This window comes from Suncus etruscus, chromosome 14, assembly GCF_024139225.1.
Source record: "Suncus etruscus isolate mSunEtr1 chromosome 14, mSunEtr1.pri.cur, whole genome shotgun sequence".
In the NCBI taxonomy this organism is placed as follows: Eukaryota; Metazoa; Chordata; class Mammalia; order Eulipotyphla; family Soricidae; genus Suncus; species Suncus etruscus.
In genome coordinates this window covers 68,593,132-68,609,852 of record NC_064861.1, presented here as the reverse complement: position 1 = coordinate 68,609,852, position 16,721 = coordinate 68,593,132, and the positions used below count along the sequence as shown (strand labels likewise).

Below are 16,721 nucleotides of genomic sequence, written 5' to 3'. Positions count from 1 at the left end.
GCTATTGCTTCGGCTCCAGAACTGGTTATTTTCTAAGGTGGGAAAAGTTAGTCTCTGTGACCAAGTGCCCAGTAGGTCTTTAACTATTTGGAGATGTACTATTTAAAAATAGCTTTTGGTCCCAAAAGGCAACTGATGGGGCCGGGTGGTGGCGCTAGAGGCAAGGTGCCTGCCTGCCTTGCCTGTGCTAGCCTTGGACGGACCTCGGTTCAATCCCCCGGCGTCCCATATGGTTCCCCAAGCCAGGAGGAACTTCTGAACGCATAGCCAGGAGTAACCCCTGAGCGTTACCGGGTGTGGCCCAAAAAAACCAAAAAAAAAAAAAAAAAAGGCAACTGAAATGAAGAACGGGAGACCTATTCTTCAGGGGGACTCTTGCCATGGGATTGGTGGGGAGTGATTTAGGGAAGGGACACTGGGGCAGTTTGGAGGGGAAAGGGGCTGCTGTAGGGGGACAGATAGCAGGGAAACAGGTCATGGGAAGAGGGAAGTGGTCAAGTGAAGAGATTGATGTTGGAATGTTGTGTGCCTAAAACTTAATAATGAATAACTTTGTGTTAAAAAAAAATTATTTGGGACCAGAGAGCAAGCATAGCAGGGAGGATGCTTGCCTGCCTTCTAGCCAGCCTAGATTCCATCCCTAGTTCTATATCTGGTCACCGAGCTGGGCCAGTCATGCAGGGTCCCTTAGCACAACTAGGTTTGTTCCCAACTCCTCCCCATCCAGTAGCCTCAAACACTGATTTTATTTTTTTCTTTTGGGGGGGTTACACATGTTGGTGTTCACGAGCTTCTCCTGGCCCTGTGCTCAGGGATCATTGTGACAGGTAGGACCATGTAGGGCTAGAGACCAAATACGGGTTGATTGCATGCGAGGCAAGCACCTTAAATCTCTGTACCATCTCTCTGGTCCTGATTGGTAGTTTTTATAGGCTTTATCATTAGAATTGTGTGTTTTCTTCTTATAGAGGGAAAATGAGGCTGAAGAAACAAGTTCAAGCAAAGTGGTGGTCAAAGCAGAAGACCAGAAGAAACCTCAAGAAACTGAAAAAGTGAAAATCACCAAGGTGTTTGACTTCGCTGGCGAAGAAGTCAGGTGAGGTGACCTTTCAGAATCTGGAACTAGTTCCTTAAGTAAGTGTCTTTCTGAATGCCTATCTTTTTTTTTTTTTTTACTAGAGTTGTGCTTGAACTCAAGGCAAACAGTGGCTCTGAATTATCAGAGAATAGGAGAAAGGTTCTTTCATATAGGGTAATGCAGTTGAGGGTATGATGAGATGATGAGCTGAACAAAAATGAATGAATGGAAGAGACGACAATTTGATTACACCCGCCACCATGTTTTCTGCTTACTTTTACATTAAGTGTAAACTCTTGTGGGGCCTCTGAAATCCAGTAAGAATTTCAAGCACAGCTGACCCTGGTACAGTCCTACACCATCAGGAGTGATCCCTGAGCACAGAACCAGAAATTAGCCCTGAGAACTGGTGGGTGTGTCCCCCAAAATTTTTTTCATGAAACTTGAAAAAACATTAGGTCTTGGAGCTGGAGAGAAAAGACAGTACAATAGCTAGGGCATTTGCTTGTGTATGGCTGACCTGGATTTCATCCCCCTATGGTCCTCCAAGTCCTGAACACCCCTGAGTGTGGCCCAAAAGCCCCAAAATACATAAAACAAATATAGTGCAAGGCCCTGAGATGTTACATCAGGTAGGGCGCAGGCCTAGTGTGTGCTCGGTGTGGTTTCGATTCCTGACACCACATGGTCTTCCAGGCTTCTGACCTGTAGCACCAGACACTTAGCACTAGTGATGTTGCCTGGGCTGTCTCCGCACTGTTGGGCCAAAGCAGTATCACATCTTTGGGATTCCCTTGTATTGAACCTTGTTTCTGGTTGACTGAGAATTGGTCCTGGTGCTCCCAGGTCTCCCCCCACCCATCCCCCCCCCCCCCCCCCCCCCCCCCCCCCCACCCCCCCCCCCCCCCCACCCCCCCCCCCCCCCCCCCCCCCCCCCCCCCCCCCCCCCCCCCCCCCCCCCCCCCGCGCCCAGAATATTATTGTATTGTCCTTACATAATTCATGGTTGTATTATTACTAAGTGAGGTTTTGTTAGTTTTTCAGTAGCAAGGTTGTTTCATCTATGGAAGCAGAAGCTTTTTAATCCATTTTCCTGTATTGTAATTGCACCACTCCTGCAATATTAGAAATACTTAAATTTAGATTATACTTGTTAACAACTGTGATTCTCAACAGATCAGCATCAGTTAGATTTGTCGTTAAGAAACATCTATGTGTTGCCCTCCTGTGTGAGTCACTCCTACACTGAAATAATTGTGTTAGCAATATTTGGCTTTTCTTCCTGTTGCATTAAACAAGCTGCTAACTAGACTGTTCTTTTCATTGTCTTAAGCCTGATCCTGAAGTCTTCAAGTTGAATATACTTAACTGTCTTCTGTGATATAGTTACCAGTATTTTCCACTAGACTTCTTTGCTACATACTGTTCATTATTTATGTCATGTCAGGTTTTTTATTTTTAGGTTAACAACTAGAAGTATGGGTTAAAGTACTTGGCATGCATATGGCATGTCAATGGTCCTGGCACTACATATGGTCCTGAGTATTGCTGCATATAGGCCTAACCCCATCCTCTTTTAAAAGAAAGAGAGAGAGAAAAGAGAAGCTTGGGCCGGGCGGTGGCGCTGGAGGTAAGGTGCCTGCCTTACCTGCGCTAGCCTAGGAGACGGACCGCGGTTCGATCCCCCGGCGTCCCATATGGTCCCCCAAGCCAGGAGCGACTTCTGAGCGCATAGCCAGGAGTAACCCCTGAGCGTTACCGGGTGTGGCCCAAAAACCAAAAAAAAAAAAAAAAAGAAAAGAGAAGCTTGCCTTTTCTACTTTCTAATGCTACAATGCATTAGTTTAAATATATGGAATTTTTATGTCTTTTTTTTTTTTTTTTTGGTTTTTGGGCCACACCCGGTGACGCTCAGGGGTTACTCCTGGCTATGTGCTCAGAAGTTGCTCCTGGCTTGGGGGACCATATGGGACACCGGGGGATCGACGGTCCGTCCAAGGCTAGCGCAGGCAAGACAGGCACCTTACCTTTAGCGCCACCGCCCGGGCCCATGTCTTTTAAATTCAGTATTACTCTTTCAAAGATTTCTTTCTGATACAGAACTTCTTGTTTTAAGTATAAATACCACCAAAGTTATGAGAAATTCATTACTTTGTTCGCCTAGACAACTCTGCACACAACTTGCTGTTTTTTAGCACTGCATGACCAAAAAAAACTGAGTTTCTGAGGAATCAGATGAAAGTCACTGGACCTCAGTTGGCCTTCATTTGGAGTCACTTCCATTCACTAATGGGGTTCACTACTGCTGCTTCTGCTGCTGTGTTTGGAAAAGATTTTTAGGGCCAAAGAGCACAGCAGGTGAAGTTTTTGTCTTGCAAGTAGCTGGCATAGGTTCATTCCCCAGCATCCCAGATGGTCTTACACTCCTGCAAGACTCCTCAGAACATATCTGCTCCTTCCCCCCAAAAAAGAAAAGATCTTCAATAGGCTTGTTGTACATGAGGCTTATTTTGCAGTCAATAAGCCTGGATTAAAAAGAAATGATACCAGTTTTACTTTATTTAGTAATTTTTTGTTTTGTTTTTGGACCATACCTGATGGTGCTCAGGGGCTACTCCTGGCTCTGTACTCAGAAATCGCTCCTGGCAGGCTCAGGGGGGCCATATGGAATGTCAGGGATCAAACTCAGGTCCTTCCCAGGTCAGCCACGTGCAAGGCAAACTCCCTACCACTGTGTTGTCATTATGGTCAGTAATTTTTTGTTCTGTTTTTGCTTTTGGGTCATACTTGGTAATACTCAGGGGTTACTCCTGGCTCTGAACTTAGGGATTAACTCTTGGTGGGGCTCGGGGAACCATGAAGGATGCCGGGAATTGAACCCTGTAGGCAAATACCCTACCTGCTGTGCTAGCTCTCCAGCTTTAATTTAGTTACTAATTTTAAACTATGCATTTTTTAGTCACACTTGCTTAACAGAATAGTTGTAAAAATAACTCATTAAAAGAAATGCTTATATTGGTTTTTAGTTGGCAAAAGACCACTACACTATCACACAGTCATGTGGTCTTACTGTGCTTACTTGATAGACTCGCTGAGATAACATCATTGCCTTTAAAGATTGGTTTGTATTCTGTGTAATCCATTGAGTCTCCTAATTATGTCTTGAATAGATTCCTCTACCCAGTTTGTTTTGTTTGTTTTTTGAGTTACACCTGGTATCGCTAAGGGGTTACTCCTGGCTCTACATTCAGACTTTGCTCCTGGCAGGCTTGGGGGACCATATGGGATGCCGGGATTCGAACCACCGTCCGTCCTGGATTGACTGCTGCAAGGGAAACACTACTGCTGTGCTATCTTTCTAGCCCCACAATAGCAATTTTCAGAGCCCACATTTTAAGTCGTCTCATACAGGATTCGTTTCAAACTTTCCCTCAGTTATTCCAGTAATCTTTGTTAGAGGTCTGTTTTTAATTTTGCTCACTATTCAAGCCAAGATTATACTTAGCTTTCAAGTTTTTTTTTAACCTCCTTGAAATTAGAATAGTTTGTTGTTGTTGTCGTTTTTCAGGCTTGTTTTTTTGTGGGGGGGCTGCTCATATCCAGTGATGCTCAGGGGCACCATTGACAGTTTAGGGGGCCCTGTGTGTACACAGCCTCACGCAAAGCAAGGATTGTAATCTCTTTCTCTCCTCCAGCTCCTAGAATTGTCAGCCTTTTTTGGCATTAGCTTGGTAGGTGTATATTTTTAAATTCGTTTGCATACATAATGTCCCTCTGTTTATATTGTTGCATTGTTTCTTCAAGAACAGCTGCAGATTCTTCTGTTTAGACAAAATATACTCCATAGATAATAGTTTGCCTTCCTTGGTGCTTACTACCCATAACCCAGTGAATGGGGCAGTTTTCAGGAAGCTCCACTCCACATCTCAGGATGGAGGGAGCTCAGCAGTTTGGGATGCGAGTTTGACTGTAGGAGACCTGACTAAATCTGTAGGCACCACACTTTTTCCCCTGAGCATCTTGAGGAGTGATTCCCAAGCAGTTAGTCTTCAGTAGACCCTGAGCATTGGTATGGGCCACTAACCAGACAGGTAGCACCAGAGAGAGTAGAGCAGGTGAAGTAGTCCGGGGAGTAGGAACATGACAGTTCAACCGAGGTGCTGGTTGTGGATCTTCCTCTTGCCTGGGGTACCCCTACCTACATCAACAGCTTTACTCTCTAAAATTGTATGTTTTAGATACAGTGCTAACACACTGTCGTGATCTGGTTTGGGGTCCCCAGGGATTCCAGAAAGGGCCTCAGGGATTGTACTTGGTACCTGTGGGTGGGAGCATTTGGGATGGAGTTCATGCCCCTCCATTGCCAGGTGGCTGCTATTGCCATTGAGTTATCACCTGGGTCCTCCTTTCTCTTTTTAATTTTTTTTATTATTTTTTCCTTTTTCTTTTTTTTTTTTATTTCTCTTTTTTTTAAACACTTTCTTTGGTGGGGGGGGGGGGTAAGGAGGTGTGGCCAGTCCCCAGCAGTACCCAGATTTACTCCTGCCTCTGCACTCAGGGGACCTTATGTGGTTCTGGGGATGGAGCTCATATCTGCTTCATCCAAGGCAAGTGTCCTACCCTCTATGTCATTGCTCTGGCCCCTAAAAATCTTTACTTGTAAGTGAAGCCTCCCAAGCAGTGCCTAGGGGCCCAGGGATCACTCCTGGCAATACTTAGCCATTAAGGGTAGAAGACTTAATGCTAGGATTCTGCCACTGACAATCAGGCAATATCTGGCAGTGATCAGGGCCTCCAGGGCCACACTTGGTGAAACCAGAGGGTCCATGTGATACTTGGAGGTCTAACCAGTGTTGACTAAACCCCTGTGCTGTTTCCATAGATTTGTTTTGTTTTCCTTTTTCATTTGCTATACATGGAGGTGCTCTGGGCTTTGTGCCCAGGGATAACTCCTGGCAGGCTCAGGGGTCGTATGGGATGCTGGAGATAGGACCCTGAGTCTGCAAGCCTGACTGCTTTTTGAAGCATGAGCTTGGTAGTTCAAAATACTGTCTTCATGGAGCCTGAAATTTCTATCATTTGTCACAAGAGGGCAGCACTATGCCTGTCACAAACCAAGAACTAAGAGCTCTGAAGCTCTTTCACACCAAGTGTACACATATTTTGCTTATTGTTATTTGTTTTTCCTAATCAAATCTTTTTATTTATTTATTTATTGGTTTTGGGGCTACAACTGGCAGTGCTCAGGGATTACTCCTGGCTCTGTGGGCATCTGCCTTGCCGGCGCTAGCCTAGGACGGATGGCAGTTCAATCCCCCTTAGTCCCACATGGTCCCCCAAACCAGGAGCGATTTCTTTTTTTGGGTCACATCCAGCAGTGCTTATGGGTTACTCCTGGTTCTACACTCAGAAATCGCTCCTGGCAGGCTCGGGGGACCATGTGCGATGCTGGGATTCGAACCACTGTCCTTCTGCATGAAAACCAGGAGTGATTTCTGAGCACATAACCAGGAATAACCCCTAAGCATCACTGAGTGTGGCCCAAAAAGACAACAAAAATAAAATTAAAAAGTTGTTGATAGGGGCCGGAGAGATAGCACAGCGGCGTTTGCCTTGTAAGCAGCCGACCCAGGACCTAAGGTGGTTGATTCGAATCCCGGCATCCCATATGGCCCCTCATGCCTGCCAGGAGTGATTTCTGAGCAGATAGCCAGGAGTAACCCCTGAGCACCGCCGGGTATAGCCCAAAACTCGCCCCAAAAAAGTTGTTGATAAATGAATTTTGGTTATACAGTGTTCCAACACCCATCCCTTCCTTCACCAGTGTTCATTTCCTGTCACCAGTTTCCCTCCCTCAATCTGTCTTCCCACCCTCAATCTGCCTCTATGGCAGACACTCCCCCCATCTTTTCCATTTAGTCACAGTTGTTTACAATATTGTTACTGAAGGAGTATCACGCATACTACTTTTTTTCCTTTTAGCATCCAATCCAGAGTGTTCATTTCCCTTTCTCCCTGGCACAGTGCTCCCTTCTCTGCCCTCACTGCCCTTGCTCCACATCATTCCTGTTGTCTAGGAACATTATTCTCAGAATTTTTTTTTTTAAGATCCACAGATGAGGGCCCGGAGAGATAGCACAGCGGCGTTTGCCTTGCAAGCAGCCGATCCAGGACCAAAGGTGGTTGGTTCGAATCCCGGTATCCCATATGGTCCCCCGTGTCTGCCAGGAGCTATTTCTGAGCAGCCAGCCAGAAGTAACCCCTGAGCAATGCAGGGTGTGGCCCAAAAACCAAAAAAAAAAAAAAAAAAAGATCCACAGATGACTGATCATTCGGTGTCTATCCTTCTCCCTCTGACTCATTTCTCTCAGCATGGGCCCCCATTTTGGACCCCCAAAATTGGATCCCAATTTTTTTGAGTTAAAAGCTTTTACTTTTTTCCCCTCTATTAAAAAACATTTCGCTATTAGTCTTGGGGGAGATGAGGAAAAATTATATATTTTATCCTTTCTTTTCACATAACCAGATGAGCCAGTTAGCTCAGTCTTTCCAAATGGAAAAGACCAGTAATGGAAATTTTCTGGCTAAATAAAGATTTTTCAGGAAGTATTGAGTAAGTAAAAATGAAGTTTAAATGATAACACTTACATGATCTTTTATTAATAGTTGGTCTTTTCCTGTAAGGACTCCCACTTGTTATAATACAAATAAATTGGGGCCAGGAAGGTGGCACTAGAGGTAAGGTGTCTGCCTTGCAAGCGCTAGCATAGGACGGACAGTGGTTCGATCCCCTGGCGTCCCATATGGTCCCCCCAAGCCAGGGGCGATTTCTGAGCACATAGCCAGGAGTAACCCCTGAGCGTCAAACGGGTGTGGCCCAAAAACCAAAAAAAAAAAAAAAAACAAATAAATTATAGGGGCCGGAGAGATGGCATGGAGGTAGGGCATTTGCCTTGCATCCAGAAGGACGGTGGTTCGAATCCTGGCATCCCATATGGTCCCCCGAGCCTGCCAGGAGCGATTTCAGAGTGTAGAGCCAGGAGTAACACCTGAGTGCTACTGGGTGTGACCCAAAAACCAAAAATAAGTAAATAAATTATAATGATCACTTTTGTTTAAAGATAATTTGATCTTTGCTAGCTGTTGATGAAAGAATACTAGGTAGACAATCAATGATGAATTTTGTTCTTTTTCATCCTGTAAGGGGAGATGTCTGTCTAGAACTGTTGTAGTAGATTTTTTTTTTTGGTTTTTGGGCCACACCCGGTAACGCTCAGGGGTTACTCCTGGCTATGCGCTCAGAAGTTGCCCCTGGCTTGGGGGACCATATGGGACACCGGGGGATCGAACCGCGGTCCGTCCAAGGCTAGCGCAGGCAAGTCAGGCACCTTACCTTTAGCGCCACCGCCCGGCCCCATGTTGTAGTAGATTTTATGTACTTTTTTACACATGGGGCACTGCTCAGGGCTAACTCCTGGATCTACGCTCAGGAACACTCTGGTTTACCGAATACAAGGCAAACTTCCTCCCCGCTTCATGCCTCCCCTTTAAAAATTTTACTTATTTTATTTTTTTGGTTTTGGAGTCACACCCTGTGATACTCGGGCTACTCCTGGCTCTGCGCTCAGAAATTACTCCTGGCAGGCCCAAGTGACCATGTGAAATGTGGGAAATCAAACCAGGTCTGTCTCAATGCAAGGCAAATGCTCTCACCACTGTGCTATCACTCCAGCCCCAACTTATAAATTTTAATCATAAAGCTCTGCAGCCAGAATCTGTAGGAAGCACAGTGAGACTTTTCTGGTTATCATTTGATCCCTTTTATTCGACCTTGTTTCTCTCTTTTTATCCCTCTTACAAACTTACAATGCCTCCTTCCTTAATCCAGGGTGACTAAGGAAGTGGATGCTACTTCTAAAGAAGCCAAGTCTTTCTTCAAGCAAAACGAGAAAGAGAAGCCACAGGCTGCTGTTCCCTCACCTGTGCCGGCACTCCCTGCTGGATCAGGGTAAGTAAGCTGCTGCCCACCATGCAGGGCCCCAGGCAGAACCTGTATGGGTATGAGATGCTCTGTCCAGCTACCTTTCAGGCAGATTTACCCAAGTGGAAGCTGACAAGGAAAATTCGCCATAGGTTTTTATTTTGGTTCCAGTCTGAAACAGCTGGGTTTGCATTGTTGACCACATATGGTGTTGGAGCTAAGGGACTTTTGCCTTGCACGCTGCCGACCCAGGTTCAATTCCTGGCATCCGGAATGGTCCCTCTTGAGCCCTCCAGGAGTGATCCCCTGAGGGAAGAGCCAGGAAGAAGCCCTGAGCACTGACTGGTGTGGCCCCAAAATGTAAAGAATTGAAATTAAAATGTGGTCAATGGGGCCGGGCGGTGGCGCTGGAGGTAAGGTGCCTGCCTTGCCTGCGCTAGCCTAGGACGGACCGCGGTTCGATCCCCCGGCATCCCATATGGTCCCCCAAGAAGCCAGGAGCAACTTCTGAGCGCATAGCCAGGAGTAACCCCTGAGCGTCACAGGGTGTGGCCCAAAAACCAAAAAAAAAAAAAAAAATGTGGTCAAATAATCTTTTTTTTTGTTTTGTTTTTGTTTTTTTGTTTTTGGGTCACACCTGGCAGCGCTCAGGGGTTACTCCTGGCTCTATGCTCAGAAAATGCTCCTGGCAGGCTCGGGGGACCATATGGGATGCTGGGACTCGAACCACTGACCTTCTGCATGAAAGGCAAATGCCTTACCTCCATGTTATTTCTCCTGCCCTGTGGTCAAGTAATCTTAATTGTCATTACAAATATGATGAGCTCTGATTTTCTGTTTATACTGTATGTAGTATATATCATTTGAAAAAAGGTTATGATCCCACTGAGTTTATTTTGTAACCTACTGCCACTTGAATTTGAAGAATAACTGCTTTTGTACACATGGAATTAGCCTTGTGTGGGCTTTTACTTGAGTTTCCAGGTTTGTATCTGATAGTATCGAACATGAAGATGGTTACTATGGGACTGACAGTGGTCCTCAAACTATGGCTCGTGGGCCACATATTGTATTTGTATCTGTTTTGTTTTTTCATTGCAAAATAAGATATATGCAGTGTGCATAAGAATTCGTTCATAAGTTTTGTTTTTACTATAGTCAGACCCTCCAATGGTCTGAGGGACAGTGAACTGGCCCCCTGTTTAAAAAGTTTGAGGACCCCTGGACTAAAGAGTTAATACAGTGGGGAGGGTGCTTGCTTATGAGCAGCAGACTGGGTTCAATCCCCAACACCCCATATTGTCTCCCAAGCTCTACCAATAATGAATCCTGAGTGCAGAACCAAGTTATCCATAAACACCAACAAATGGGATTAACCATCCCCAAAATTCCTACTATAAAAGTTATCTCTGTATAATTGCAAGATGGAAATAAAAGCAAGATTTTTTTCTACAGTAGGTTTCTTACATAGTTAATTTTAATTGGCAACAGTTTTTACTTCTATTTTCCAAGGTGTTTCTTAAAATAATCCCCTACTGATGCTTTCAGATTTTTTTGGAAACAAAAGTCGGCTCTGTTTCTGTAATTAGGACCTAGAGCCGGGTAGAGTGACAACTTTAAAAAGGTCCCAACAGTAACTAGAAATCTCGCTGGGTTCCTTGTCCAGGCTTTCCTTTCTTAGAAAGAACCAGTATCCAGAATCTAGAGCAGGGAGGTCCCCCAGAAGACAAAAGGCATCTTCAGATCAGGGGCCTTTGGGGACTGTGGAAACAGCGAGGCAGTGTCTGTGATTCAATCTGTCCCCAAGGCTGGGGGGAGCTCTGGGAGCGGCCACCAGAGAAGGCTCTGGAAAAAACTATGTCTACACAGCAACAGGACCGTCACTTAAGCAATGGGCTCTTTTCCAGGGCAAGCTATGGGAATAAATGCACAGATCTCTGCCTGTCCCTCTTCCTGATTCTTACCAGGGCTCTCCACTACCACTTCAGCTTGCGAGTGAAAAGACTGTTAAACTAGTCAGAGAAACCTTACTGAGAATGACCCTAGTAGGTGTCAGAGTGTGGCAGTATTAGAGAGAGATTCAGGCTCCACTCTGAATGCAAAAAGAAAGATAAAAGCTGGGAAACTGGAAAGTGGCCAGCGAGATAATACTGTGGGTAGATGACATTTGCCTATGTGCAAACGCCTGACCAGGTTCAATCCTGACACTGCCCGTGGCCCCTGAATACCACTAGGAGTGAACCTTGTGCATAAAATCAGGAGTAAGCCCTGAGCACTGCCAAGCATGGCCCAGCAGTCCCCACTTGATGGAAAAAAAAAAATAAAACACAAAAACTCTAGGCGATTTCTAGTGAAGGAGCACATTGACGGCAGTGGGGGCCCAGAGTTGGAACAGCACTTAGAATATATCATGGTTACTGGGTTAAACTGAAGTAATGGAATACTTGCAGTCAGATTCCTTCATCAGAGAAAGCTCAGAGGTAAGGAATTTTATCCCAGATGCTGGGGTGATCTGATATCAAGGGTCAGGGGTTTTCTCTAAAGTCACTGACAGGGTGAGGCCAGTCCAGCCAGGCCTGCAGTCAGGGACCTAGATGAGAAGTATGTTTGGAGGAGCCAGGCTGTGTGTTGATCAGAAAGGACACCAAAAGCCCAGATATAACGATGTAACTTTGACTCTTATTGTTCTGCTGCTATTTCACCCCCCCTGCCCCCCCCCCCCCCCAACACACTCGAAGAGAAGACTTTGTGTTCATAGTAAATAGCATCTTGGAGAGGAATCTGGAAGGGCTATTCCAGGGGATTGTCCTGCGGTGGGATTAAGGAATTCACCTCTATCTAAAGGGATAAAGAGAAATTTGATCCAAACAAGTTTCTTTTAAAGCTGAGTGGAAGGTAAAAGATAACAGGCATGTGTTTGCTGAGTGAGTAAAAATCCTCAGAATTAATTATACTTAAATATGCCGTACAGTGGACTTTGAATTTCTGCACAAACCCAGAAGATCATCTTTCAAGTTTGGTATAATAATTTTTTATTTGGAATGCATCCCAAAAGACTTCTACAGTTAGTATTATTTTTGTTTGGTTGATTGGTTTTGGGGCTACACCCCACGATGCTTTCGCTCTGGTCTCTTAATGTATTTGGGAAAAGACGTGACCAAGGGAAATTCAGCTTCTCTGGGGTGCCTGAATAGGCATATTTTATTAGCTCAGTCTCTGCTACCGGCTGTCTGTTCATGGGGTGGGAAGTCTTTTCTGAGGAAATATGTTCATGATATCGGTTTATATTACAGGAAAAGGATCTCAATCCTTTAAAAAAATTTATCTGCACACTTTCGCCAGTTTTTCAGTTGCTCCAGTTTATAGAAATTGTTCAGCAGAAACACTGTTTGTTTATTTTGCTTCTTTCTAAACAGATTTAAGCAGTTCAGGAAAAGGGGAGCAGGAGACTAACATCCTGTCCCACATCCTTCACTAGCAAACAACAGGAGCCAATGTTTGGAACTGGACATGCATTTCCTCTGTGGGTTTAAAACTGGGCGCTTCTGACGCTATAATAAGCCAAGTTTATACTTTGGGAATGGAGTGAACCAAGCACCCAGTTTTAATTAGAGGGCAGATTCAGAACTGACAGGAATCACTCTGTCCCTTTGTAGATAGCACTGTGCTTGGCCAAATGTGGGTAAAAATCCTTTGGGGAACTCCTGATCCTTTTCTCACCTGACCCCTGCAGCCCTTAATAGTTCTGTTGCCCAGCTCTTGCTGTCAGTAATGCTGGCTGCTTGGGCCCTGTTTCTGCCAAACTTTTGTGGGGAACTCCACCATATTAACTCTCCACCCCATATCTATTACTTGTGTTCATTTCAACCTGACCCATATCCCTTGTTCCAGTCCTGGCCCCAGTTATTATCCTAGACCTAGTTGGAGGCATTAATTTGTTTAAGGCCAGCCATTAAGTTGCCACTTAAGTGAGAACGACACACAACAATAAAGTATAAAGGTGAAAAACATATCATGTAGGGCAAAAAGATAGTACAGTGGAAAAGGTATTTGCATCACACACTGCCGACTCTATTTAGATCCCCAGCATCCTATATGGTCTCCTGAGCACCATCAGGAGTAATTCCTGAGCTCAGAGCCAGGAGCAACTCCTAAGCACCACTGCTATGGCCCAACTCCTTACCCCCAACCCCCCAATTCTCATTTAGGAACTGGAGAGTTAGGTAGAAGCGAGGGCACTTGAATATGGCTGATCTGGGTTGATTCCCTGTGTCCCAGAGTCCCCTGAGCCTGCCAGGAGTAATTCATGCGCACAGAGCCAAGGTTAAGTCCTGAACACTGGGTGTTCGGGTTGGGTGGCACCCCCACCCAACCACCCCACTCCTCCAAACAAAACAGAAATCAAGGGCCAGAGTGGTAGCACAGTGGTGGGTGTTTGTCTTGCACGCTGCTGACCCTGGGATGGACGAGGGTTCAATCTTCAGCATCCCATATGATTCCCTGAGCCTGCCAGGAACAATTCTGAGCAGTGCAGAGGCAGGAGTAACCCTGGGTCTAGCCCAAAAACAAATAAGAAAACAAATATAGGGGCCAGAGAGATAGCACAGTAGTGGTAGGGCATTTGCCTTGCAAGCAGCCAATCCAGGATGGACGGTGGTTTAAATCTCGGCATCTCATATGGTCCCCATGCCTGTCAGGAGAGATTTCCGAGTACAGAGCCAGGAGTAACCCCTGAACACTGCCGGGTGTGACCCCAAAAAAACAAAACAGAAAAAAATATGACCCAAAAATCAAAACATTATTTTCTAGAGTAATTTTGTTATCTTGTTCTGTTCTATTAGGCCCAGAGCACCCCCCCCCCCAACTTTTCTGTTAAGACTCAAACTGCATCTATGATGTTGGCTTAGCAGTGTTTGCCCCACAGAAAAAAAGAGACTTTGTCTGCTCCGTACCAAGGAGAGAAGCCCCCAGGCTCCACTGCAGAGGATGGAGGTCAGCTCTGGCTGTAGTACCCGTGCCCTGCTCTGGGAAAGGCCCCTCAGTTAGCCCTGCAGATCCAGCCCAAGCTCCACAGACATATAGCAGTGGGAACTGCTGGACTTTTACATTTTTTTTCAGGCTTTTGATAGAATTGAGCATTTCACTTTAACAACAATAAAATCAGACTTAGCTAAATATGAAATAATTATTTCTAAACTTTTATCACAATCTTTTGGGAGCACACCCCATCGTGCTGAGGGGTTATTCCTAGCTCTGCTCTCAGGGGTCATTCCTGGCGGATACGGGGAACCATATGAAGTGCCGGGGATCAAACCTAGGTGAGCCTCCTGCAAGGCAAACAAACACCCTCCCTGCTGTGCTATCTCCACATCTCCTTATCAGAATCTTTGATTATGAGCATCCCTCACTCCACCCCACCCCACCCTACCCCTCTGACTCAGGCCGATTTTTTTAGCTCTTTTCCTCTGAAGTGAGTGGCTTTCCCATTGAGAGGAACATTTCCATGCTACATCCAGTTGCATTTCAAGTTGTTTAACAATAGGGAAGAAAGAACACCCTAATCACACACAGACAATATATTTATGTCAGCTCAAAGGAAAATGCGCCACCCCAGAAATAGGAAATCACCTCCTGGATCGATGCTCTGGAGCAGCATTTTTCAGCCCAGGTCCATATGGTGTTTTGTGTGCTCTCGTGAGGATTCCTCCAGGGCCACCACCGGTGAAAATAGCATGAGGGGGTGGGAGGTGCTGCTATGGCCAAAACTAAAGGGTTAAACTAGTAGAATGGGATCCACAGGAAGGAAAGGAGGTCGGGGAGGCACGACAGTCAGAAAAAGGTTAAGAAATTGCTGCTGAGTGGACAGGGTGAGCTTTCTAGAGCGGGGAAGATCCGTCTGTGTCAAAAGAGTGAGGCAGCCTCTGGGAGCAGTATTTCTTGGTAATAATTATACTAATTTAGATAATGAGAAGAGAGTGGGTACTCTGGCAAACAAACTGTGATGTTTTCTGGGCTTTGTTAGAGTGAAACTCTGAGAACAAATGAAAGGGTATTTAGGCAATTTAATCATTTTAAATTACATATGTTTCTTTTTTCCTCTCTTTTGAAAAACTTTTATCGAGTTATTTTTATTTATTCTGTAGTTGAAGTCACACAGCTCATTCATTGACTTCTTGCACATTCACGGAATTGTGTAGTTCACGCAACCCTGCAACTAGTCATTTCCTGATACCCCTGACACTCCCCCACTTCCTAATGTAATTAGTAATGTAATCGGTCTCCATCCTCATCTTTTTTTTTTTTTTTTTTTGATTTTTGGGCCACACCCGATAATGCTCAGGGGTTACTCCTGGCTATGTGCTCAGAAGTTGCTCCTGGCTTGGGGGACCATATGGGACACCAGGGGATCGAACCGAGGTCCGTCCAAGGCTAGCGCAGGCAAGGCAGGCACCTTACCTTTAGCGCCACCGCCCGGCCCCTCCATCCTCATCTTTATCCCTCACACCAGGCTTGCCTATTTGGATGCTCCATATAAATGAAAGCATGCTTTTGTCTTCTCTTTTTACTTTTTTTTTTTTTTTTGGTTTTTGGGTCACACCCAGCAGCGCTCAGCGGCTACTCCTGACTCTACACTCAGAAATCGCCCCTGGCAGGCTCGGGGGACCATAGGGGATGCCAGATTCGAACCACCGTCCTGCGTCTAAGGCAAACGCCTTACCACTGTGCTGTCTCTCTGGCCTCTGCTTTTGTCTTCTGGCATCTGGCTGCTTTGACTTAGCATGTCTTTGAGTTTCATCTGTATTTATATCTCCTTCCTTTTATGGCCGAAATATTCCATTATATGACTTGCCCGTGTTTTATGGCGCCATTCTTTGGATGTTTTGGGGGCCATGGGTTGATTATTTCTGTGTTTTGACCATGCTGCTTCTTTTGACCATTCATGCTCCAGTGTCAGTGTGGACCAACCTTTGTTTTCATTTTGCCTGAGTAACCACCAGGGTGTGAAATTATGGATGGGGTCACGAGGAAACTCTAGCATGTTCCTGAACAGGAGAGTTTAAACTGTCAGAAAAGCTCCGGCATGGAAGCAGGCAGCAGGTGGCCTTCTCTTCCTTTGTGATTTTGGGTTTTAGCATGCCATGTATCTACCGTTCTACAAGTGAGTGCTCATGCTAGGAAAAAGATCGGTAGGGAACTCTAGTGCCCTGTGACATAACAAAAGTCAAAGCTGGAGAGAAAGTTAGAGGCATTTTCCTTTCTTCATAATCCTAGAACTAAGGAGAGAAAATTAAGCGTTTTGGTTTCGGTCTGAAGCTTTGTGCTCCGTGTGATTTTCTGTTTGATGATAACTGCAGGCAGGTGGCGCCTGGGCCAGCTGCCCTGACTCAGCTTCACCACTGTCTGGAAATAAACATTCTCCATCTCCCCTCTAACATTTGAATAGGATTGTGTTGTTTTAGTGGTTGTGGTGCTGCCAGTAGGACGTGTTTGGGAGCATGTAGGGATAGTTTTGGGTCATCACATGAGTTAAGGAGAATCCAGAAGGCAGGTTCCAGGTACTAAGGCTCCTGCATTTCCTAAATGTGTTGTGAGACACTCTCTTCCCTCAGCGAGAGAACCTGGGGCTTCCCTTCAGGCAGGCATCCACAGAGGGACACTAGA

The 16,721-nt window shown here is 45.5% G+C and overlaps 1 protein-coding gene across 1 annotated transcript in view; it reads left to right on the top strand.

Moving 5' to 3' along the window:
• The window catches only part of CFDP1 (craniofacial development protein 1), an 81,485-nt gene that overhangs the window by 4,874 nt on the left and 59,890 nt on the right, over positions 1–16,721 (top strand). Inside the window, exons 4-5 of the mRNA XM_049786441.1 lie at positions 969–1,096; positions 8,967–9,086. Coding sequence (XP_049642398.1) covers positions 969–1,096; positions 8,967–9,086 — 248 coding nt within the window. The remainder of the gene's footprint in view (positions 1–968; positions 1,097–8,966; positions 9,087–16,721) is intronic.